Source organism: Phalacrocorax aristotelis, chromosome 4 (assembly GCF_949628215.1).
Source record: "Phalacrocorax aristotelis chromosome 4, bGulAri2.1, whole genome shotgun sequence".
In the NCBI taxonomy this organism is placed as follows: Eukaryota; Metazoa; Chordata; class Aves; order Suliformes; family Phalacrocoracidae; genus Phalacrocorax; species Phalacrocorax aristotelis.
This window is the reverse complement of record NC_134279.1, coordinates 72,480,555-72,507,235: the sequence shown is the minus strand read 5'-3', so window position 1 is coordinate 72,507,235 and position 26,681 is coordinate 72,480,555. Positions and strand designations below refer to the sequence as shown.

The 26,681-nt window shown below is 39.1% G+C and overlaps 2 protein-coding genes across 6 annotated transcripts in view; one reads left to right on the top strand and one right to left on the bottom strand.

The window, feature by feature from the left end:
* Window positions 1–437: 437 nt before the first annotated feature.
* TRMT44 (tRNA methyltransferase 44 homolog) lies at window positions 438–25,348 on the bottom strand. Of its 3 annotated transcripts, none has more exons than XM_075091961.1 (11): window positions 24,735–25,348; window positions 21,905–22,022; window positions 20,827–21,046; window positions 19,494–19,562; window positions 16,240–16,347; window positions 14,709–14,780; window positions 6,106–6,212; window positions 5,308–5,491; window positions 4,230–4,620; window positions 3,198–3,314; window positions 438–694 (listed from the first exon to the last, which is right to left on the bottom strand). In XM_075091961.1, the coding sequence occupies exons 1-11, from the start codon at window positions 25,342–25,344 to the stop codon at window positions 462–464; spliced, it is 2,229 nt and encodes a 742-aa protein (XP_074948062.1). In that variant the 5' UTR covers window positions 25,345–25,348; the 3' UTR covers window positions 438–461. The 3 variants fall into 3 exon arrangements, with proteins under 3 accessions (XP_074948062.1, XP_074948064.1, XP_074948065.1); XM_075091963.1 differs by having other exon boundaries at window positions 24,762–25,348; XM_075091964.1 differs by having other exon boundaries at window positions 24,392–24,857.
* The window catches only part of ACOX3 (acyl-CoA oxidase 3, pristanoyl), a 38,050-nt gene continuing 36,539 nt past the window's right edge, over window positions 25,171–26,681 (top strand). For 2 of the 3 annotated variants that reach the window (XM_075091967.1, XM_075091965.1), the window contains exon 1: window positions 25,171–25,304. The gene's annotated coding sequence lies outside the window, so the exon portion shown is untranslated. Of the gene's footprint in view, window positions 25,329–26,681 lie in introns of all 3 variants that reach the window. The other variant, XM_075091966.1, reaches the window with a different exon arrangement.

Genomic DNA, 26,681 nt, shown 5'->3' with positions numbered 1-26,681 from the left:
AGGGTAATATGTAGTATTACTCCACAGTAACATGGAGCTGTTGGGTCTGGAGTGAAATCTTTCCAGTTTCTGACTCTGAGTCATAAGAAACCATAAATCCTCCTCAAAAATTTGGAACAAACCAACTCATTCAAAAATGCTGCATTATGTACATTTCATCTGATTGAGGATCATGAAGAGTGTCCTAGGAAACTAAGATTTACACTCTTCTACTTATACAAAGGCATGTTGGACAAGCCATGACAAAATCCAAAAGTACACTTCACCATACCTTTTCCATGTTAATAAAAACGTTAAGGAATTAAGAATACAAGAGAACTTGTAAACCAACTGGAAAATAAGACGCATAGGAATGGGGAAAAGCCCTCCATATTGCACAGATCTTCATGCACTAGGCAGTTCCAAAGTCAATCATAGATTCAGTTATGTACACAAGCTTAAACGTAAGTGGCAGCACTTTATTACTTTATATGTTTTTTCTTTTTAATAATCTGAGACTGCCTTAGCTCCTCAGTCCCATGAGCATACGGGCAAGATTCAGAAGGCAAAGAACAACCATCAGGATGATGAACGAAAAACCAACAGAGACGTGTTTTAAACGCTTCAGCTGAAAGGCGTCGTTTCACTTCAGGCTTAGTTTTCCTTGATGGTTTCTCTTTTCTCCAGTCACGAATATGAACTCTCCCATTTAGAACTAAGATTTAAAAACAAACAAAAATGCAGCTGTTAATAGACAGCCATGGGAATTGTACTGGAAGAAATGCATAGTGACATTCTGTGAATAGAATATATATTCTACAAATGGATCACTCAGGCAAAACCAAATGTGTCATTTGTACAGAAACAGAAAGAAGTGCACAACAAACCGAGATAATGTAGATGCAGTGTACAGAAGAATTGATTGATTTCCCTGTTAGATGTTTTACTGTGATGCTGAATAGTTTGAGGCACCTTTGTATCATCTTTGTAGATTTTTTTTTTGTTTTTAAATACAGCAGTTAGGATCATTTAGAATAAAATCCTCTGAATTTAGATTGCATGCCCTGACAAAGAAGTTTCAACTTCAAGGCCATGATCAAAACTTTATTACTGCATATTTAAAATGTGATTACCAGCAAAAATTAGTAAGAGTCTTCTACTCCTTTCACTACACAGAAATGCTCTTGCAAAGACAATGGTTCACTGACCCAAAAATACACTGCACCAAAAGAGACAAGTCAAATCCTTCGCATGAATCAACAGTGAACTATCACTGGTTAATAAAGATTTGACAATTTTTAAAAAAAATTAATTTCATGTGTTAGACCATAAATTGCACATACACATTCATGAACCTCTATCAAATCCTTAAAAGTGTAAACAAAACAGAACAAACTGAAGTTAAGGAAGAGAGAAAGAAAATATGTAGTTTAAAAACAACAGTGAAAGTGAGAAGGGAAGAATCTGCCACTTCTAAGTTGCCATACTATTTTCATATTCTGCTTCAGTCGTACCTTCTGTATTACACACTTGTAGCTTGGCATAGGTAACTGATGCCATTCTGCATTCTAATAATCCCTATCCAAAAGGTAATGACTCCAGTGAAGCTTAATAACACACAATCAGGCCTGGAGGAATTCATCCCTCCAGGTTTCCTTGTGATACACATATTTGTGTATCTGAACTCGTACAAAGCCAGTTCAGAAGTGGGTTCAGCAGAGCTTTAAAATCTCTCCAAAGATGAAGAAAAATGAGCAGATATAGTGCTATTTATTATCAAGCATGTTTTTTCCTAGAAAATCAGTCCTGTATTGGACAGGATGCCTGATCAAAAGAAACTACCACAGACCAGTTACTCTAAGCCCCGCTTCATGCGTGTCTCTGTGCGTGCGTGTCTGCCTGCATGCATGCATTCATTTTCCGTGTCTTTAAAAGAAAAATACTTGGGTAGAGATGACAGAAGTGCTGTAGAGCTGTGTTCTTCTCTGACCTTTTTAGCATGAACAATGTTCTTCCTGACCACCCGCTGGTAAAAGTCCCTTGTTATGGTGACATGTTACTGAAGGAAAGAATCAAATGGTCTCTACTGAAGCTCCAGGGACCTTCCTTGTGATGTAAATTATTGAGAAAGATTTGGCCTTAATCCTAGTCTTTCTTTTGATGTAATGTGCAGGCAACACCCATGCCAAATTAAAACGTTTATTCCATGCAACAGGTTCTAACTCTATTCCACCTATCCCTAATGGCATGGAATCAAATTCAGACACATCATGAATGCAATGTGACCAACTCTTTTCAGTGGATAGTAATTCAGAAGGATTTCAGTATGGCTTCACACTTTACAATTGCCAAGTGCACAGAAGTCCTTAGTGGATGCTAAACTTGGCTAAGTTAACCACTGGCAGCAGCTAGGTTGCATACTCAGGATGATTTGCCATGGATTAGTTGATCAACGTTTTACAGCTGATGTAAATTGTTGGGACACACAAAGTTCACACACTTCCAGATTTGAAGTAGCCCTAAATACTGATGAAACCTTAAAGATCTTGTATCACTGCAAAGCTAGACCTTACTTTTGCAAAACTCCACACTGACAAAAAACCCCCCAAAACTAACCAACCAAAACACACTGCCACCACACTACAACGGGGGGAAAAAAAACCAAACCAGCTACAAACAAACCCAGGCAACCACAGAAAACTGCTACTGAGTTCTTTCTGTGATGCTACCACAGGCTATATAAACTCATCAAGCTTCACGGTTACAGGTTCGTATGGAGACTAGTTTTATTTTGTGTTGGCATTTACACTGTGGGGCTTGGTAAGGCCAGACTGAGTCTCAGTTAAATGCTTTAGTTAACTTTCTCTGCATTTGATGGCCCCAAAATCACCAACACTTTATAGAAAAATAAAAATTCTCTAAGTCAAACAATAGTATTAAATTAGCCACTTTAAATAAAGGGTTATCTTTTCAGATACAGTTGGTCTAGAACAACTCTCTGCTAACAGACACCTTACTGATCTAATTCAAAAGAGTTTTATTGACAGTATCTTGGAGCAACAGGCACATAAACAATATTCAGTTTTCCACAAAGGTATAGAAAGCAGTTAAAAATCCCATCGCCACAGTAATTTCTCACTTGAGTTTAACTGCGTATAGAGGAGATGAAATAGATGATTAAAGAAAAACAAAACAAAACACCAAAACCCCTTCTTTACCTTCAAATACTTGATGATTGTTCTTGAGTAGTGTCTGCAGGCCTCCATATTCACTCTTTAGCCTTTTTAAAGTCTCTTTATTTAAGTGTTCTGCTACTTCTTTCAAGGACAGGCTTTCTGCAATAAATATGGTGCAGCTATTAAAAATGTATGTATATAAATACTAAGAAAAATTAACTTTTATATTGATTAATGATTATAAGCAGAATCTACGAATTATCTACCAGTACTGAAGCAACTTTGTATTCCCAATATCACGCATGATATATATTTTATATGTGTATTGCCTGTAAAACAGCAGCTTTCATTCTATAGGACTCAAGTCACAATTCCCACGGTAAGACCCATTTTTTATTTTCCCTGCTTTTTTTACAGTAGCATCTAGCCCTTATTGCAATAAGTACTGTTTACATGCATGTAGTTAGAGATAAGGGAGAATGGCTCAAAGGATCTCCTGTAACAGTAACGTATGACAAACTACAGTGAGTAAATAATAAAAATGAACAGAGGTAAATGGAAAGATGGTAGTAGTGAGAATTAACTGAATGCTTATAAAATTAACAACTTCTACTCTTTTTCTTCCTAAGACTAAACTAAAAATTCCTAATTGTTTTGTAACCAAATGGCACTTCAAAGCGCTTCTTACAGAATTCTAGCTAGTATTGTGTAACTATCAAAAAAGAAACATAATATTCTCCCCAAGTAGATGTACAGTGTTCTGTTTTGGTAAATAGGAAGGAGTTCTGGGTCTGTTTTGGTTTGGTTTTTTTAATAAAAATTGATTCTGTCCTAGTATTTAAGTGTAGGGGGAAAAAGTCTGTACCAATTTCAAAATCTTCTTATATGCCTTATTTACTTCACAGTGTGCAATAAAACATAGTGGGGTGTGGGGGAAAAAGCCTTTGATTGCTGCTGTATTGTTCTTGGTATTTCCTAAGATCTATTTCACATACCAAATTTACAAAAATGTAAATTCACTGGGAAAAACATCCCCTACCAGCAAAAAATAACATACAGAAAAGACAATCTCACCTCCTTGATTCCAGGTATTCATATTCTCACCATGCACATTAGAACATGATTTTTGGGGGGTTCCATTTAACAGCAAGTTTGCCACATTGAGAACCACATCATCTACAAAATCCTGGGGGAGGGAAGCACAATTTCTGATTTGTTCCACTTTTTCTCTGGGTTGAAATCCAGGCATCCAAATGGTACCAGCGGTATCAGTCTCATTTTCAGGAAGTTGTGAGCCTGCTTCTTTGCATACACCATCAGAGTGATCCTTATGATTAAATCCAACTCTTCTGTCACACATGACCACAGCACAGGTCTGACGATTATTGATATACTGTGTTATCTGCTTGTCAATCAGAGCACATTCTGTAGGTGGATAGGTCCTGTTTTTTCCAATAAGGCACACCTAATTTAGTAGAAACAGGTAAATCACTATTTATTCAGAGCTCCATACAGCACCGCAACCTGGACACATCTTGTGCAGGCTTCTAAATCTACCTACAGGAGATATCCATTCAAACTCAATGCTCATTAACATCTGAGGGTTTTTTAATTTTAGTTTTCAAATATTAGTGTCACAGAAGAAATCCAGTAATCAAAGCATATTCCATCATGCCATAAAAACACAGAACAAAAATATTGTTCCTGACCCTCAGATTATTTACAGAATTAAAGCTGGACACCCCTTCCTACTCTGAGAACTTTTCACTTTGATTTCACGGACATGAAAAACAGCAAAATGAAGTACACATAAGCAACACAGGCAACTGGGAAAATTAAAGGAACAGATCAGTTTTCCATCCTATAGGGTGGCATGAGAAATAACCATGAAACCTTCCATTCTTTCTTGTCTTTAGGATTGCATCTACGATGTTAAGAGCAGACTACCCAAGAAAACGAGTATTTTTAGTCTCTCTTCAGAGCATATTGTCTGAAGTCACATAAGATCAGACTATAGTCAATTGCAACAATAATACTGAACGTAATAATGAACTAACAATACTAGTGAACAACCATCATATGGTTCAGACAGCTTAAAAAAACCCAAACAAACAAACAAACAACCCAAAAGCCCTACACAGTCCAAAATTACCCTTTTTGTTGATGGAATTCTAAGGCAATCTTCTTCTACATGAAAGCCACATACAAATCCCACTTGGGCAACAAAATCGAGATATTCTCTGTATTGAGTTTTCTTGCTTTGTCTTCTGCTGTATTTTCCATGGAAATCAAAGAAGCAACATGGCAGCACAAAGTAGCTACATGAATAGGAAGACCTACAGAAAGGATAACAAACTGCTAAATGGGAAATCATTTCAGAGAACACACAAACTTACCAAATAACCCATCAGATACAAGCAATAATGGAAATTATTATTAAGACAGAGCTTCATGAAATAGCATTTATATGTTCCTCTTTCTTTTTCTATTAGCATAATCAAAAATACTGTTTCACGAAGTATTTGCTATAGCAAATTACTGTGCCAACTTGGTTTGCAGGACTAAATCTCTAGATATTAAACTGTTGCAGCTGGTTGTGAAGAGCACAACGGTTTAAGGAAAGGCAGAACCAACAGCAGTTTTATTTAAAAAGAAAAACCAAAACAAAACCAAACAACAGATTCACATCTGAAGAATAAAAATCAGTTCTGTTTTTGAACTTCAAAAGCAAAATGCTGTAGTGAATTCTCTGAGAAAGTAAACACTTCATCTGTGCTTCTCCACAGGAAGAGCAACATTTTATAAAAATAATCAACTGGCATCAAAAGCAGCAAGTCCTGCAAGGACAGCAGGTATGGCTCCAAAAGTGACAGTTTTCACCAAGCACATACAGGCAGTTATGTTTTGGTTTTTGTTTCTCTCCCATCCACTCCTCTCCCTCTGCAAATACCTAGCTGCAATTACAGGTATCCATGGTGTTAATTCATCTGAATGGTTTCCTATGAGCCAGTCAGTATCTGGAAAGAGATGACTGTCACCTGGCAAGATTGTAGATTCCTAAAAAACAGCCAAAGAATATATTAAGTGAATTTTATTACAGGTTTCTTTACTAACAAATAAAATGCATTTAAAGTACCAAGCAACAATATAAAATCATACAAGCTGACAAATACAAGGTGAATGAGAACAACAGTCACCAACAATGTTTTCCTCAATCTGCACTTTTGCCAGGCAGTAATTTTTTATAACTACAAAGTAGAAATTTAGGAACAGCTACCCACAAAATATTGGCCAGACAACTGGAATAACAATTCTGATTAAGATATCTGGCACCCTAAATATTTGTAAACAAATATCATATATTGGATTATGATTTCTTGTCATTTTCCTCTGTCACGTGTGTCTGGACTAAATTTTTAAGTAAGTTACTTAATTTGCTGTGTCTTACATTCCTAGCACCAACAATCAGAACACAGCTTTACTACTATCTTCTTTCAGACTCCTTCCAAATCAAATCCTAATAAACAGAACACCACTCTTCACACCCTATCGTTCACATATCATAAATCTAATCCAGCCTAACACTTTCCCTCTTGGATGGGGATGGAATGGAAACACAGACTGTCATGACTACCTTATGATAACCTGCAAAATCAGGAGCAAAAACAGGGAACAAGAGGTCAGAGAAAGAAGGCGGCTTTGTTGGTGTTTAGAATAGCATTTTGCCTTGTCAATATATATTCAATATATACGGATTGAAGAGACATCAGCACAGAAATCTTCCCACAATATTGACTCACAGAATAGTTATTAGTCTCAAGAATACCCTTTCCTGATATTCTTAAAAAAAACCAAGCCAAAACAAAAACGAACCCACAAAACCCAAAAATCAACCACCAAATGCGATGCATTCTTCATACAGGTTAAATTTTAAAAGTTCTAAATTGCCTTTAGTGTTTGTCCTTGTCACACATACATTTTCTAACCCAGAACCAAGTTCAGGAAAGAAAATACTTAAAGATGTTGATACTACAGAATTACATATACATAATCTTCTCTAAAAACGTGTATGAATCTCAAAATCATTATTGGGCAGATTTGAAAAAAGTTTTAAATTTGAATCTCCACAGACCTTTAGGTAAAGCCCTGAAAATGATGCCCATGCTCTCATTTTATATACCAAACGCATGTTTTATGAGATCAAAATTCACATGTATATGCAAAATAGTATCTGTATAGGAATTAAACAACACTTAATAGGGAATTTCAGAAATCTTACACTACCTCTACCACATCCCAATTCCCCTTTTCTGAAAGCACTGTGTTAGGTGTTTTAAATATCAGTACGGGGTATTACTGTTCACTTTAAACACTGTAACTCTGCCCATTTTTAGTTATGTGTATACATTTCTAGATAATATATGCAACAAATTTCTTTTTGGCAGGTTAGTAGATGTTAAACCAAGTTTTTGATAAGTGTTTTCTTATGGTTGATTAAACAAGTTACTCCTACGTTACATTTCAGCTTTCATCATTCAATTTAGGCATAGCATGACTTATCAGTGCCATACTCCACATTTTGACAGTCACCCATAATCAAATTTGTATTCACTATGGCTGACAGCAGTTTGGCCATGCAGAGTGCCACCTGTTACATTCATTTATATTGTTAGTATTGGCACTGAATGTCACAGATGGCAATATTCATCCTGCAACTCATGCTTTAAGTAAAGATCAAAACAAAATTAGCTTTGAGGGTAACAAAAGGCTGTGAGCAGGTGCTTACTCCTTCTGTGGCTCCTGCGGCTACAGCAGCCTTGCAAAATCATTTCACCCTTCCTATTCCTATACAATTTCTTTCTGCATAAGTCAATACTTTCCTTATATGCATATTTTGGATATTATTATTTTTTCTGTCTGGCTTTTTCAAGTGTTCTCTGTGAATTCTTTTTTTTCTTTTCCCCTTTTAAAAAAGGCAAATAAAACCCATCCTTTTCTATTTTGTTCTCGCACGCTGCAGAGAGGAACAGCTGATGCTCAGAAGTTTCCCTATGAGTTAAGACATCTGAGAAACCGTAAACAGCCAGACCTTAATATGAAATGAATGTACAAAATTCAAAGACGTCCACAAGAGAGAAATGGGGGGCATAAAAATGAATATATAACATAAAGGAAAAGAGAAGATGCTGTTTGGTATGATCAGAAGTCACTTAATATAGTACATCAAAGACGATGGAGCGCTACAGCTTGATGTTTTGGATTGTTTCTTGAAGCTTTTCAGTAAGATGTAGTTGCAGGCTGCAGCAAAGGAACCTGGCAGTTTGGCAATCTGTACCCAAAACGGCAGGGTGGCAGAGAGAAGGCTGCACAAGACTGTGAAAACTCCACCTCCCATCTGTGAAAACTGCTGCTCTTTTGTTGATTTAATATAAGTTGTTAGCATTCAAAGATATTGATAGAGTTAGAACTGTTGTGACTAAAACTTGTTGCTTTGGGGGAGTCAGAAAGGCTTCAAGACAAGAAGCGCCTAAACAAATTAATGATGACAACATTTGACCTTAGAAAAAGCAGATGTACAGAACCATAAAGGCAAGGAACTGCAGAGCGAACACTAAACCAGAACTGACCACCCCTCAAGGACAGTATATACGTGATCTTAGAACTGAGTCTGTGCAAAAGCAAAAGTTAACCAGTGGACACAGGGAAGAAGAGCATATCCTTCATCCAGAGACCCCTGACAACCACCTGGAGACACCGACAGGGATGTGCAAAGGACATTTGCATATGATAATGAGTTCTCAGAAAATTAGTGAATATGTATATCTTTTCTCGGGGAAAACTAATGAATAGGTATGTAAAGCTTGTATAAGTTATGCAACTAACCCTGTGCAGGCACGCACATTAGGAGGAGCGATCCCCTGTGCGTCCAGCACTGCAATAAAGAATACCTGCTTAAGAGTCGTTCAGGCTTCTGAGCCCTGATTTCAGCTTTTCACGGCATCAGTTTGGTGACCCAGATGGGACCCACTCTGCTGAGCTGCAGGACCTGCTAAGAATAGGACTCCCTAGGGCACCCCCAGGACTTCCTAGAGGGACTCCTCGCCTCAGTTGGGTGACTGCAGGAGCAGACAAGGACCTTCTAAAGAAATAAAGGTATTCTTTACATTTTCTTTTGGTTTTCTGTTTTGGAATTTGGGACTGTTCATTTTGGGGTTCTTGTAAGCTGTAGGAGACTTCCTATGCGGAGTGTTGTATCCAGGCTACTAGCGCCTGAGGGATACATTTGGTCGTGCACACTCATCGCGGGTAGCATACTCTGGTTGTTCTGTATCGGTACAAAACTTTTATACGTGTTTGTACTTCTGGTTTCACGCACACTCATTGTGAGTGGTGTACTCTGGTATTTCATATATTGGTACAGGCACGGGTTAAGCCTTGTACTTCTGCAATAACGTGCTTTCTGGTATTAGTACGCTTATGGAACCCGTGTAAGTTTTGTACTTCTGGTGGTACGGATTTATTGATACTGAACTCGGACGCTGGCTTGTTGACATTGAATTTGGATATACCCGTCAGGCGTTGTAAAATTGGTAACTAAGCATGAATGAGTTAACTCTGGTGTGCCTGTTGAATGAACAAGTGACTGAGACACAGCATAGCTGCAAAGCAACTGTGGAGCTTTGAGCCATGGTTCCGCTATGCCCCAAGGGGTATGACTGGAACAAAGCGATTGTTAACTTTATTATGGACCAATATTGTGCTATCTACATACACATGGACACCTTGTGTGCCTCGTAAATAAGAAAATGGAATGGGGGAATCAGAGCACCGAAATTGCAAAGAAAATCCCCCTAGGATGTATCCTAGCACACTGGATAGACATAGGGGGATCACACAGCTGACGATGGGTTTTTTTTAAGGAAAGAAGGAAAGTGGGATGAGGTTATGTATGCAGATATGTTTTCCACTTTGCAGAATCATCCGGAGTGGCAGAGAGACTAGAAGATCTGGTTTTATCTTTAGAAAAAGGAAAGAGAAGTGAAAAGAAGGAGCAGGAGAAAATAAGGAGATGCTGTTCAGCTTGTTGTATTGGGCAGCGATGTTTGAAAATAACAAACCCCAGAAAGAAAAGGGAGGAGAGAGAGGATCAACCCGAGGATTTGGGATTGCTCCCTCCACCCCTTAATTTGTCTCTCCCACACCTGTCATTGCTATCTGAAACGGATGATAACAGCGAGGAGGAAGAAGCAATAAGTGCTTTTACTCTGGTTACAGCATGACCAGGAGTAGAACAAAGAAAGCTCCACAACTCCTGGCTCCATTACAAGAGGTAATGGGGGCAGGAGGACTGGCTAGAGTAAAAGCACCCTTCTCCACTACTGATTTAGATGCCTGGAAAGAGGTAGCTAGGGGATACAGGGACAACCCCTCGAGAGGCAAAACAATTTGAATTAATAATTAAGAAAACAGGACTCTGACTGGACAGATGTAGATTTGATTTTGGAGAAATGACTGAAACAGAAAAACAATTAGTGTTAAAAACTGCACAAACTCATGTGCAGGCCCAAATTACTGCGGGAACCTTACAAGGGAATGTGGACGATTTGCTTTCATATATTTTCCTCTTATCCACATTCCCCTGACTGACCCACATTGGGACCCCAATGACAGGCATGATTATAAATTATTAGAAAGATACTGAGACTGGATAAAATTGGGACTAGAAAATGCAATTCCAAAAGCTGTAAATTGGTCAGCATCATATGCTATCAAACAGGGGCAGAAAGAGATCCCTACTGAATTTTTGGATCAATTGAGAAATGCCATGCAAAAATACACTACCCTAGATCTCTCCTCAGATGTGGGACAACAACAACTTGTTTCTCTATTTTTGGGGCAATCATCTACAAATACAAGAAAGAAGCTACAGAAGTTAAAAGAACTGGACATAAGAAACTTAGAGAAATTGCTTGAGGAGGCGTGGAAAGTTTAGAGGAATTGGGAGAATGTAGATACAGGAAAATTGACAACACTGACAGCTTCGGTGGCAGCCTTGGAACAGAGAGGAATGATAAACAGAGGAGGATTTAGAGGATGAGGAAATAGAGGGGGACTGGGAAAGAATCAGTGTGTGTACTGTCAGGAGGAAGAACGTTGGAAAAATGAAGTTAGAAGACCGGAAGGGAATAGAAGGACCAATTAATAACTTTTTACAGCACAGGCTATTAATAGAATGTGAATCAGAATATAATACCCCATATTACTGGTAAAAAAGCCATAAGGAACTTATCGGGTAGTACAAGATTTAAGACAAGTGAACAAAATTGTTAAGGACCTACACCCTGCGGTAGCTAATCCTTATACCTTACTTACTAAATTATGGGATAATCAAGTATGGTTTACAGTATTAGATTTAAAACACACATTCTTCTGTTTGCCTTTAGCCAAAGAAAGTAAAAATTTATTTGCATTTGAATGGGAAAGCCCTACCACTGGTATGAAAACCCAGCTTACCTGGACAGTGTTACCCCAAGGTTTTTAAAATAGTCCAACAATCTTTGGAAATCAATTAGCACTAGAACTTGAACCGTGGGATCCTCCCTCCAGGGAAGGAGTGCTTTTATAGTATGTGGACGACTTATTAATAGCAACTGGAACAAAACCTGATAGTATACAATGGACTATCAGTTTGTTGAACTTTTTGGGGCTAAATGGGTATCAAGTCTCTCAACAGAAAGCTCAGATGGCGTGGCAACAAGTAACCTACCTTGGATATGAATTATCTGGAGGACAACGGGAATTAGGAACAGAATGAAAAGAAGCCATCTGCAGAACCCCCACCTCCCCCACCCCTCCAGTAAAAGAACTCAGGACATTTTTGGGAATGACATGTTGGTGCCGGTTACGGATTTATAATTATGGGATAATAATAAAACCTTTGTATGAACTTTTGAAAAAACCAACCACACTCGATTGATCTTGTCCAAAGAAGCTAAAAATGCATTCAAGACACTTAAAAAGGAACTAATGAAGGCCCTGGCCCTGGGCCTACCTGATGTGACTAAACCTGGCTGTTTTCCCCATGAAAGACCAGGTATGGCTCTGGGAGTCCTAGCTTAATGGCTAGGACCCTATAGAGGAGCTGTGGCCTATTTTTCTGAACAGCTTGACGAAGCAAGCAAGGGGTGGCCAGGGTGCCTCCGAGCTGTGGCGGCTATGGTCTTGAATATTCAGGAGGCTCAGAAATTCACCTTAGGCCAAAAGATCACAGTACTGATTTCACACACAGTATCAGCTGTGTTGGAACAGAAAGGGAATCACTGGCTTTCCCCACCTCCATTTCTATCCCACTATCAGGCCATTTCAATTGAACTAGATGAGGTTACTATTGAAGTAACCAATGTTCCAAACCCAGCTTCTTTCTTCAGCGCAGTGGCTTCTGATCCGTTAACACATGATTGCCTTGAAACTATAGAAACTGTGTACTCCAGTAGACCGGATTTGAAAGAACCACCTCTGGAAGATGCACAAGATTCCTGGTTCATGGACGGAAGCAGGCTCTTCCAACAAGATTTTCAAAAGGCCGGATACGTGGCGACAACAGCAAACCAAATAACTGAATCTCAATCACTACCTGCTGGAACATCAGCTCAAAAGGCTGAAATTATTGCTCTTACGAGGGCCCTGGAGCTGGCAAAAAGGGAAGAGATAAATATATGGACAGGTTCCAAAAAACGCCTTTGAAGTTGTCTATGCTCATGCAGCAATTTGGAAAGAACGAGGGCTACTAACTACACAAGGAAAGCAGATTAAGCCCCCTGAGGAAATCCTGCACTTATCAGAAGCAGTCCAATTGCCAACCAAGTCACCATCATGCACTGTCAAGGACACCCGAAGGGTAACAGTGAACCAGGAAAAAGGTAATAGATTGGCTGACTATGAGGCTAAACAGGCAGCAGAGAGAACGCAAGAGATTTTAACCTTAATTCCAGATAATGGAAGTAAGAGTCTAGGTCACCAAGAAAATATTGAACATTCTAAGGCTGGCAAATAATTAACAGAAGAAATGGGAGGGCGGGTTCCCTCCAGAGGATGGGCCCATTCAAGTGACGGCCAAATTACAGTTCTTGCCAAAGAGATACGGGAAATTGTTAAAGAGGAACATAATGGAACACACTGGGGGGCAGACTCCCTGTATAATATTTTAAATCAGAAATTAATAGGGAGAAATTTATATACTATACTCCGGCAGGTGAGTCAGCAATGTGAAATATCACAGAATCGCAGGTTGGAAGGGACCTCAAGGTTGGACTAGATGAACCCTAATTCAAAATATGTTTGAAAAATAATCCTAATACAGGTAACCAGGTACAACTGGGGAATATTGGCAAAGGAAATATACCAGGGGGCCATTGGCAAATTGATTTCTCAGAACTTCCAAGAAAAGAAGGGTATAAATTCCTATTGGTACTCAGACACCTTTTCTGGAGAGCCAGAAGCATTTTCTTGTAGAACAAATAAAGCGAGGGAGGTTACTAAGGTACTATTAAATGAAATAATACCCTGGTTTGGGGGACCTACGATAATTTCATCAGACAGGGGTACACATTTTTGTGCAGAAGTAGTGCAGCAAGTCAACCAGCTATTGGGAATCAATTGGCAATTACGTACACCTTACAGACCACAAGCCAGTGGACAAGTAGACAGAATTATTTTCACGGCATCAATATGTTAAATTAACTTTTTAAGCAAAACACATAACTACAGGCAGAGAATTCTTTTAATATATTGGAAGCTGACAATTTTTGAGAGAATTGAGTGAGAAATTTTAGGAGTCTTGAGAACAAGACACCAGGAACACCTCGCCGCCAAAGGGCACCTATTCATCAGTACCACAGTTTAATAAGTATTAGACCAAGAACAGCTGGAGTTAAAGTGAATGTTCCTGTGTTTGAATTGTTCCTGTTCTCATAAAAATGCTAATGTGGAACTTGAAATATAATCCCTCTTTCTGACTCATTTTCCTGTTCATTTTTTGAACACTATTATTGCAATTACTTACCACAAGGTCAGTACAGCAGAGGGTTGGCTCCTTTGAGGTTCAACAACAATTTCATCCCCAAAACAGCACATAGCACCAGAAAGTCAGAATCACTTTCAAGAATAAACTACTCACAACTTCAGATACTAATATCTTTTACGAGGTACACTGGTGCAAAGCTGCTTAATATTTATCTTCCAGTAAAACCAGAGATTGTTTCATTGTATGCATGTCTGTACCTACAGTAGGCAATCATATTAGTCTCCTCAGCTGCACAACAAGTAAGTTGCAAATACGCAAGGGCACCATAAAGTATTGCTCTGATAATCCCCTTTACAATTTACTATAGTCCATCAACACATATGGGTGGCACCATACCAAATCCACATATCAGTTTAGACAACTGTCTGTAACTAGTTATGTTTGATTACATTTGCATTAACACAACCTGAAGCAATGAACAAACCAATAAAGTTACAAATCAATAAGATTGACATACATTTGCATAATACCTCTAAGTGAGTTTCTGGTCCATACATGTCCCATATTTTTCTTCTCCTCACATCAATTCCTCTACCTGAATGCTGAAATATTTGAACAACAAAAAGTATCATTTTTAAGTACCAGTTTCAGGAGAAGTTGCCAAACAGGCTCACTAAATGTACCTATTGATACTGATTATTTCATTCATACTAAAATTTAGACACATAATAAAACACAGCTTCACCATTTCAGGCAGAAGCTGACTACTTTTAATCCCTTCTTTCCCTTCTAAATATGAAGGGAAGGAATAGGAAAAACTAAGAATATATCTCATTTGAAATTTTAACTGGGCATACGTATTGAGACTGCTCTTGAAAATCTGGATCTCTACAAAAGTCAAAGCAGAATATTGTTTTTTGTTTGTTTTTAAAATAGCAAAGCCTTTCATATGGCAAGTATTACTGTAATACCCATAGGGCTCAGAGAAGAGTGCTATTCTAAACAGTCCTTGCTGGGAGAACCACCTTTCAACTACTGAAGTCAATTAGGCTGTTGGAGTCCAAACACAATTCTCCCAGAGTGAACTGATGGGAAGAAGGACTGGAAACTAAAGCAAGAAATAGAGGTACAGTATTTGAACTTCAAGAACCATGTGGAGAATTAACCAAACTAAATTACTAAGAGAGTCTCATAAAACTATAACACATGATTTTTTGACAGTCGGTGTTTGTCAGTGCTACAGCAGCAATGACCTGACAATGTACCAAAAGAAACGCCTACAGGCAAAATAGCATCTTGTATTAGATCAAATTTTCCTAGCCACACAAGGGTAGAGAGCATATGTCAGGAGAACTTGAGGCACACACACCCCTCCCCCCGACATCTACTGATCTAACTGGAGATATTAATTTCCTCTACAAATTTTACCATGTTCTCTCAGAAAACTGTATTTTACAATTTTCTGAAAGAGACAGACCCAACTTCACTGGGCTTTGTTCAATCTCACTGACCATTTTCATTGTTGTTTCAGAAACTATGCCTCAAAAACTGAGTTTTCCTGTTGCCATATTTTCACTCCCAAAAGCACAGCATGTTGTTTGGCATTTTCACTATTAAATTGCAGGATTGTTTTTAAAGATATAGAAAAACATTTTCAGGACATGGCAAGAATTCAACTTCAATACAATTAAGTTCATTAGAAACATCCCATTTAAAGGCTCTTGTGAGAGAGAATCTCTATTGTAAGATTCCATATTCCCTTTGCTTTGCCTAAAGCATAACTAAATTGCACAATTACTTTTTCTTTTCCCTCTTAGTTTCTTACCTCAGAAAAATAGCCTTGAATTGAAATGAATTGCACTAATGAAAATAGATAAATAAGTGAAAGTTTTCTAAAGCTCTGCTAGGATTTTTTTCCTGGTAACTAGAGTGACAAAACCCCATTTTAATGACAAGAATTGATTGAATTTTAGCTATTTGTATGCCAGATAAAAGGGAAGCATAACAAGAATATTAACTACCTCCATTTTTAATTATTATTTTAGAAAGCACTTTATTTACCCCTTCGTTGTTTAGAATATGAACCAGCAGACCATTTCCACATCCAAGATCTATGAATGACTGTTTCTTGGTCAACCCTTTTTCCTTTCTCTCTTCTTCCCAAAGAATCTAAGACAAGAAAAGAAAACATTTTCAACCTCTGCTCTGAAGTTTCCCTGTAAGAAAGCAGCAAAGGTTATTGGAAATGAAAGGAAAAAGCAGGTGTGACATACATCTCCTGTACTCACAGAGAAAATTACTTTAGAGCAGAAACAAAAACAACCCAGGAAACACTGAAACTGCCTATGGAGAGGGACAGGAATTATGTTCCAAAATATCAATCATTTTCTAAGTGCTAAGCACATCCTCCACTCACTCCTGAGTCACTGGAAGTTGAAATTCATTAAGGATATACAACCCTGAGCTAGAGTGAGCATAAATGTAAAATAAGCTAATATACTAATAATACTAATAGTATTATATTACTAATAATTGTTACTATACTAATTATGTACTAATATACTAATTATGCTATAATTTCTATATACTACTTATAATACTAAATTATATTTATCAGTATTTGTATTATTGTATTAGTATTAGTGTATTTTAGTATTATATTAGTATTAACAATTTAATATTATATATAATATGAAATCAAATATTTATTTATAACACCATACAATTTATATACTAATTATACAAATTATTACACTAATAATAGACTAATAATATGTAATAATAACCTAAAATAAGGGTATAAGAGATAAGCAGAGGAAGCAAGGGAAGCAGCAAGTAAACTTCAACAGTGTCTCTGCAAGTAATGCCATGGAGGTATTTACAACCACTGTATTAAAGAAAGAATTGGTGGCAGAGCGAAAATTAAAAAGTGTAATCAGTTGGCCATGTATCAGTACACATAACATTACTTTCTACTGAACAAAGAGTAACTTCTCTAGCAACAGTCAGCTGCCCCAAATTCTACAGCAGATAAAGGGACCCCAAAGCTTTTAGCCCAATTCTAGTCCCTGCTCTGTACATAAGTAGTTACTTTTACAGTTATGTAACTCACAATTAGTTGATAATTGTACATTTGTCCACAGGGCATGGATTAGTCTCTTTCTATCACCATCAAACTTTCTTTCCTTCAATAAGAAGCTACAGAGCACACATTCCTCAACTCTGCATGCTTCTTGTTTACTATGACTAGCAAAAATCATCAAGAGTATTTAACCACAAAAATTAGAATTTGTAACATTGCTGTTTGTTAATTTGTCATTTTTGCTAGAGGGAAAGAAGCCGATAATCCATGGGATTACCAGGCTGTGTTTACATTTTCAAATGCACTGACCATTGCACTTTCGCACTCCAGGCTCTATCCCAGAACCCCCTAATCACCTCCTACACAGATCACACCCATCCTCCGTCCCCTGCTGAGTTTCTCACGATGCAAACTGAATAGCTACTTATTTGGGCATGTGCCTAGACAGTAGGTGACCTTAATGTGACTGCAGAGTAAAATGAGGTGAGACACCCCCTCCTCCCATCGTATCAATCCAGATGGTGTAAATCCAGAAAAATTTAACACTGGACCTACCTTCTCTTAGCCTCCTGTTTAATGTACTTCTAAATAATGAGTTATTATATATCATCATATAGATATCTGAAAATTTTGCAAGAAGGTTAGGTTATTAATACCATACTTTAAGCTTTCATTTATTTAAGCCAGTTATTGGATTACTTCAGTAATTTTTTGGAAAATTACTGCTAGTCAGCTAAAACATATTATCTCTGCAAACTAACACTTTGTGCACAAAAATGTGTAAAACATTTTCAAGAGTGTCCTTACTGAATTTTCCTGTGGCTACAACTATTATAATTCCTAACATACAGGAACTAATTTTCAACATATAATATTATCATGGTGATAAAAATAGTAAGAGATAAGCCTATTATATAGCTCTTTCCACAAGCCAGTATCACAGAATACAATAGTTCAGCTGGAAGGGACTACTCTCTGACATCTTCATCATGATCATTACGCTGATATAAAAAGTTCTGTCACACCAATGTGACAATCGCGATTTTGAGTAGTCTAAGACAGTTAGGCTTCCTCAGACAATTTAAAAAAATCTTAATGGGAAAAGAAACTGGGGTTCTAAGTTTGAACAGTCAATTATCAGCATAAATTAGTCCTCAACAAGTTATGTAAATGAGCTAACTTATTTACAAATACTAATTTAGAGAAGACACAAGAGTACATTATACTTCAAGGTAGACATACTCTCAACTGCACTCTGGATAGCAGTCAAAAAATATTGATGTGCCTACATTGCGACAAATTTTGATGCTGTTTAAAAACCTGAAGTTTCTAATTACTACAGGTGGCAGAATTTTCATAGATTCTTAAATAGTTAGGTGGCTTAGAAAACTACACCAAGCATTTATCTGCATTCCTAGCACCTACAGTTAGCCTTACTGCATTTGAAGATGGGATTTGAGTTGAACTTTTATCAGTGAAAAGCAAAGCAGGGAAAGGCAAAGCAGTGAAAAACCAGTAGCATAAAAATCACAAATCTTAGAAATATGTATAATAGCTTCTGATCTCCAAATCAGTATGTCTAATCGCTGTTTTTCTGCTACATCAGTGCTTTTTGCTTTATTAATTAAAAAGAAAATACATCTTGCCTGTGTAGGTCATTAAGCTTCCTGTGACAGGGAACTGCAAATCTTTACCGTATCTTCACAAAGAAGTTGTAGTAACCCTCTAAACTTAATTTTCGTTGTTATTGTGCTGATTTTTGTTGCATAGGACAGTATAAAAACCTAATCAACTGATTTTCCCTTTGTTTTGTCACATTATTTTTCCCAATCCTGTTATAAAATGCTTACCTTCTCAAATTTATTATTTTGTGTAAATCCCTGAAATGCTATTACTACCAAAGAAAATCAGAATACAAACACAACTTCAATAGAGTTACAGGCATTAATTCTTCTTCTCAGTTTTAAGTTATGCTTGAAAACACTGTAGCAAGAACTTTGTCTCTCTGCTTAAATGAGAGGAAAAGCAAAAAGAAACCCCACCCAAACCACAAAAACCCCACACCCTTTCTCCTACCCCCTTTCTTTTGCCTTGGATGCCTGTAATAACTTCAGGTCATTCTATTTTAAAGAATGCAACAACTGTAAAATTAAAATACTGTTTTTCTTTAGAGAGGTTCTATTATTAGGAAATAGAACCTTACAGAATACTATGAGGCAAAGCAGTTCCCTACCAGCAGGTAAGTGGCAATGGCAACGTCTTCATAAACAAATTTCTCAGGATCTGTCACTTCAGGCCACACCTTCAGAAAAAAAATAGAGTAAAATATTTCCTGCACCATCTGCAATTACTTCAAAAAGTGGTCAGTTAGAGCGATCTAGATACTCATCCACTTCAATAGGTTTCTGCACTTCAAGAATTTTGCATTTTAACCCCATTAAAATTATACACAAAGAATGTAAATAAAGACTATTTGATTTTGAGAGTCACACAACAGAATAATGGCGTAAGAAATGTCTGCTACCATCCAATCAATAAAGTTTCCAAAAACATGATGGCTCCGTATGTGCAGCTCGCAAGTAAACGTCTGCTCCGTAACAGAGCATGCATCCATTTGCTTAGCTCTCTCAGAAGAAAAATACTTGTATTATTCCTGTTATGTGAAACATTGATAACATAAGCATTCGTACACTTATTTTCACAGTGTACAAGGCATAGAATTATCCTGGTACAACAGAACATGAAGAATCAAAATCTGAAGCAGGAAGACAGAAAGTGGAAGTATTACCCCTATTTTGTAAATGAGGAATGGAAACAAAGATTAAAGTGCTCAACACTACACTAAGTCTACTGCAGACCTAAACACTAAACCATTGCCTTACCCACAAGTCCAATTTTCCTCTCATATATATCCTTCTATTAATACAGAAATGTCAACAATAAAATCTTCCAGCATTTTCACAATACATTTTACAAAAGCATTTCCCAATCTCCTTGCTTGTATAGCTGGAGTCTGGCGTGTAAGGATATAGGTATTCCTTCGTACAGCACTTAAGACGATCACTACCGTTTTTCAGGATTCCGAGGATAAAACATTGCAACTACAACATTGCTCCTTGAATTTGGAAAGGCATATTAATATTCCATCTAAATTTAAAAAGAGTAACAGGAAATTTAACCTGCTTACAAATCAGTGCTGTTTCCAGACTCTTTCAGGTTTTGGAGAAGGTGGTACTTTATTTATTGCTTCTAGTGTGGATGACTTAGTATTTACATCCAATGACCTACTGCTTACTTCTTATTTGAAGGGAAACATTCTGGAAAGTATTAAACTCCTCCGGATATTTAGTGTGAATTTGGCTCCAAGTCTTGCCTTTCCAGTTCGGTTCTCCCAAATACTAAACTCTGTGTGTGTGGGAAACACCACCAAAACATAAAATATACGTTTCAATTAAATTGCTTCTTTCATTAAAAAAATTCAGTGAAAGAAGCAGTTTCACTAAACAAACAACAACAAAAACAATTATAGGAAAACATATTATTACTGCATTTATTGCCAAACCCACCTTTACCATCTCTTTGTATTTTTCTTTAAGGTCTTGATAAACTTTGCTGTATTTTGCTACAGAAATGAGCGAGAGCGTACTTTTAAACTCGCTGGGCTTTTGCTCCACGGACCACTTAGCCAGTTTGGGCAAAAGTTCATTTCCAAGCCATGCTAGTTTGGGGTATGCAATTCCATCTGAAAACCAGTCTTCTGGAAATGGAGCTACAACAGACACAGACCTTTAAAAATAAAACAAAAACTCTGTATACATACAGTGTATTTCATTATCTCAGCCCCACCAAAAAAGAAAAAAGAATGATTAAATGGGAAAAAAATCAGCAGATGAAACAGAGATGCAAAAGTAGACTGGGGAATAAGTAAGACTTTGTAATACACAAAAACAAAAAGAAAAAGAAACAGTGAAGTTACCGAATTTTGTTAGACAGCTCATTATCTGCCAATTCAAACACTGTATGCGAGAGTCAATGCGACATTTAACCTAATGACTGAGGACTCGCATATGATGAACAACCTGATGTAGCAATATATCCAAAGACCAACAAGTAAAAGTGAATTCATGAAGTTAATGAAAACAGGAGAATTTAGAAGGATAATATATCAGTCACAGTCAGCACATTTCACCATTTCATTATCTCTAACTTATATTTCATTAGAACTGTGCCCCCAGATGGTAAGGAGCAAGCTGCAGTGGTCTACATTTCAATGACTGAAGCTCAGCAGGTTCCAAACAGCAATTCCAATTTAACCCTTGGCCTTATTAACACCCACAGAACCCGACCTCTCTCACAGGCATAGCTAGATCCTTGAGATCAGAATACACATACTTTTTCCAGACCACACACATGTACAGTCAATGTATACACTCCAAGTTGAAACAGATTTGTTTTGTGCTCATTTGGGTATTGTAGATGTTTTGTTTTTAACTGAACACTATGCACTAAGATCACACCACTACTGTCATTTACTAATCAAACAGGAAATCATGCAAACCAAATCGACCAGATACCAATACTAAAACATGGTGTGATCCTTGCAACAACTCAAGGTTTGCTTCCTCTCTCACTCCCAGCACTTACCAGTCCTCATCTTTTATGTGTGTAAGTTGAATTTGATAAATATTGCACTTTTTAATCTGGTATTTTCCTTCAGTGTTTTCCTCCAAAGGCAGAAAGGTCACAGTTCCATTGTAAACATCTGAAAAGATATGTAAATGGTGATATATTAGTCCATGGTACAAACCATCCTGGTTAGCACCAAAATAAACTTTTGCCTCCTTACTACGTTAAGTGCAAACTAACAAGGCAAGATCTAAGACAACACAGAAAACACCACAATGCTAAGAATAGATCTGTTCCTCGGAGTGCCTGATATCTGAAACTACTGAACTGTTTGAGTACTCAAAATTTAGCATTCTGCTACATGATGTTTACGAAATATCTAAGGCTTACCAGTAAGACTATTAGTTTTCTTTAAACCTAACTATTTTAATAAAGTAAAAGCTAGACAGGGAGATTTTTCTGGCACAGAACTGCTGCTTTCCCCTACACCACAGTAAATCCGAAGTCCTGGGAAGCACATTCCAAATTAACAGAGACTTATGTATCATCCCAGTATTAGATCAACAATCAATGCAACATTAAAAAATAATAATATTATTAGTATCTATCAATTTTGCCATGTTCAAACACAGGATCTATTGTGTGACAGCTATGCCTCCATTTTAGGGTCATGCAGCCTTCCCAGCTAGAGTTCCTGGACCACGCACTGTAAAAAAAATGCATTATCTATTCCTAAATTAGCTTCTCATAACTCTGAAAGGACACTACCCAAGACTACCTGTTTTTAGGTGAAGGCACATGTACTATGTTTATATATTATGTTCAGCAACCACACTACTGATCCTAACGGTATCTACCACCTGTGGAATAAAACATTTATGTCCAGTGACAGATTCCAAACACTAGAGATTTTGGAGGAGCTGAGATAGGCTGACAAACAGCTGGCAACACACCTGAGTGCCTCTACCATATTTCAAGAAGATATTCTGCAACTTTTGTCACATGTCATTCACTAATATCAATCATGCACATACCATAATTAACTCCTACATAAGAAAAAACAGAAAGAGGGAAAGAGTGTCCTTTTAAAATAATTTACAAATAAGAAGGCAACTGCGGCAAAAAATGAACTGCATGATTAATCCTAGTACTCACATGCTACTGTTTTTTTTTTTAAATCTTAGTATCTTAATTTATTCCTTATATTCTTCCTATAAAGTGACTCAAAGTATTTACTATATTTGTTATAGCATATGATATGTATGCATTACTTCATAAACCAGTTGCAAAAATCTTTTTAGCTATTGTTTACCCAGCCTGATTTCTTCAGAATAAGTTCTGTGTTTTGAAAATGGTTTTTCAACTACCATCAAAATAAACATTCTGACAACTACAAATCTTCAAACTAAGAATTATTCTTCTCTCTTTTAAACATATTAATAAAAAATTTATTCTCCCAAGTTTTTTCTTACAGACAGGCTCTCAAGATGTAACTCAGGAACATCTTCTCTTAACATCAAAGGAAAAAATAAATCAAAACTGCAACATATACTTTTTGAAGGCATCACAGTAAGAATCATAGGTCACAAAAGCATCCTGAGTCAGCTGCCCCCCATAAATGACTATAAGTCTTTCTGGATTGTAAATTTAATTGTTTCTGGAATTCTGATTCTCTTCAAAACATTATTATTGGCATTTAATCCACATCAACACTTTTTCCAAAATTCATCTTAAAAAGGTGTCAAGCTCTACCCTATGTAAATTTCTTTACACTAGAAGGATTTACTGCAGCATATAACCATGATACAATGCAAAAAAAAAAAAAAGTCAAGCTTCATTTTTAAGTGATACTAAACAATAAGAAAGTTGACAGACGCAGTTCAACTCGGCCAGGCAGGTGCCACAGCTACCTGCTTTTTATCATTAACGTTGCATTTTCAGAGGCTACTGTCACTCTTTACAAGCCTGTCATTAGGATCGCACTACAAGCGGCGCTTCGGTGTGGCAGGAGCTTGCGCCGTGACAGTACTTCTGGCATCTTCTTTTTAAGCACAAGAAGATGTGCCATTCTCCACCCCTCTTCCTCAGGAGAGGGGTGCCCGGCTTCCCCGAGTGCTTTTCCTATCCCAGCAGCACCTCCCAGGTAATACATGAGCTCTTCCCCTACTACACCTTCCTACGGTAGAATAGGGTTGTTTAAACCAGAGTCCTACAGGTGTTTGGCCTCTGCAATTTGTACACTTCCTGAGAAGAACAACAATAAGGACACACGATACGGACAAAAATCCGTCTGCACTCTCAAAAGTGGGAGGGAAAAAAAAAAAAGAAGTGGTATTTATGTCATTTGCGAGACAGCCTCAGACCGGCAGGCCTGCAGCAGAGGCAGCACCCGGCCGCCGCGGGGCTCCGGCACCGGCGGGCGCTCCCGCCGCCGCCGCGCAGGACCGAGGACCAGAGCCCGGCACCCGCCCGCTCCCGCCGCCCCGGGCCCGGGCTCCCGCTCACCTTGGACCACCAGCTCCTTCCCCGGCGGGGCGGGCGGGCCGGCGGACCGCCCCCGGGGCAGCAGCGTCCTCAGCACGGCGCGGAGCTCGGCGCGGCGGCCCGGCCCGCCCCACGGCGTGAAGGGCGGCGGCAGGAGCCCGCGCCCCGCCGGCAGCTGGCTGCCCACCTCCCCCCAGAGCTGGCCCAGCTCCGCAGCCCCGGCAGGCGCCGCTCGCCCCTCCCGCCCCGCACCGCTCCCGCCTCCCCGCACGGCGGCGAGGGGAATGGATGCCTCCCCGCCCTCCCCGAGCGGCACCGTCCCCTCCGCCTCGATGGCGGCGCCGCACAGCCGCCTGTTGGCCACCTGCGGCTTCTCCAGCCAGACGCGCACCGCCGCCCAGAAGCCGCCAGGCAGCGCAGCGCCGCCGTCCCGCACAGCCGCCGTCCCCACCAGCCCCATGGCCGCCCCGCCGCCGCCGCCGCCGCGCAGGGGGAGGAGGCGGGGCGCGTCGCACGCTGCTCCCGTCAGTTCCTGAGGCGGGGATGGCGGCGGCCGCGGGTGGGTACCGCGGCCCTTCGGCCGGGGCCGGGGCTCCGGAGCCCTGAGGGGGCGGCCGCCGGCTGTCCGCCTCACGGCGCAACGGCCGCGGCCAGGGCGGGCGGGACGGAGGGGAGCGCCTCCCGTCAGCCTCCCCGGGGAGCCGCGCCGGCCGCCGTGCCGTGCTGCAGCTGGAAGCCCGGGGCACCGTCTGCTCCCAGGAACAAGTGTAGGCGGGGAGGATTTTTCCCGTATTTATAGCCTCTCTTTGAGGAAGGTCTGTGTCGTTGTGAAAGCGGCCACGGTACCTCAGCGTAGAAGCGCCTTTCTGAAAGCGGACTCGACACTGGACTCGGGACTGACAACCTGTCCGGCTCTTCAAGGAAACAAATCTCGGTACTTTTCTTGTAGTAAAACCCAGTACGTTATGTAGCATTTTTTTTCCCCCTCTCTGAGCAGAAACGAGGCCCCGCTCTGAATTTAGGCAGTTCAAATAGCGGTTGTGCAATGAAACCTCAAATGACTCCTAAGGAAGTGGTTTACTTCCCTTTAACCTTTGACCTCTCTCGTGTTGCCTTTCCCTCGGCAACTGCCATCACCAGTTTTTTATTTTATTTTCTAGCGACTCTACATTTGCAAGTAATGGCGTTTCTGACAGAAAAAGGGTACAGCATCGTTGTTCTTGACGGCTACGAAGTGCCTGAGCTGTGTCACCATTATGCAAGAGAATTGATGATAATACCCTGCAAACTGAAATATTCCCTCGTGATTTGTGTACCGTTGTTGCTGTCCTGTCGTAAATCTGAATTACTAGCAGAAGCAACTTCCACATAAAAAGGTTTTCAGCTCAGCATTTCTCAGTGAAAGCACAGCAGTTCTCAGCAAGTTGAAAATAACGTGGTTTTTTTTTACTGCCTCATCCACGGGCAGATTTCAGAATGTCAGTGCAAGGCTGAAGTGAAGTTAACGCTGAGGTTATTCTTTAGGGCAGCACTTTGTTAGTTTCCTATTGTAGCTGGCTGTTTTGGTTTCCTAATTAGTTTTGAAACTGTGTGCTTGGAACCAAATTATATTAAAACATGTGAAGGCAGAGTGAGAAGTTGTATTTTTTTTTTTTAATACAGGATCCTTTTTTATGAATGGTTAGGTTTTCTTGTTTGAGCAATCTCATTCATGTGCAGTGTAAATAAAGTTAGGTGCAATAACTGCAATATTTTAATGTAAATTTTTCTCTGTTTCGAGCCAGAAGCCTTGAACTTCTGCTTGATTTACCTGTTTTCCAGTTAGAAGAGTATGCCTGCTTATTTGGCTTCAGGTTGAAATGCTCTTTTTCGGTGCCTTTTTTTCCTCCCCGTCTCTTTTCTTTCCAAACCTATTCCTCGGTACTGGAGTTGCACCTTCCTAGAGCCAATTCAGAAGTCACATGCAGGAATACTATCCTGCAGTCCTCATCTACTATGTCTGTACTGCCCAGAACTAGAAAATTACCTCTATAAGAGAATTGGGTGGAAAGAAAAGAAATGTAGCAAGGAGAGCTATCAAGATGATGAGGGAAAAGTAGAATGCCAGACTAGTAGTTTCTGTACTTCCTCTGTTCATAGTCTGTGCGGAGCCCTTGGCCAGCCCTGGGCCTGGATGTCTTCCCAGTACCTTTGAGAATTGCTTCTTCCAGCCAGTCCTCTGTGAATAATAATGTGGCCAGCTTCTCTTCCCCTGCCCGATCACTTTTGCGTCTTAGAAGCGTAACACAGATCTCTGCCCTCTGCGTGAAGA

What these genes read in the sequence shown, in the direction of transcription:
- TRMT44 (XM_075091961.1), bottom strand. Translation starts at nt 25,344, where the DNA reads ATGCTACATAACGTACTGGGTTTTACTACAAGAAAAGTACCGAGATTT. An exon ending in TCTGGCTGGAGAAGCCGCAG is followed by an intron (nt 22,023 to 24,734) that starts GTGGCCAACAGG and finishes ATATCTTTTCAG; the next exon opens with ATGTTTACAATGGAACTGTG. An exon ending in GAATTCCATCAACAAAAAGG is followed by an intron (nt 4,621 to 5,307) that starts GTAATTTTGGAC and finishes CTACTAAATTAG; the next exon opens with GTGTGCCTTATTGGAAAAAA.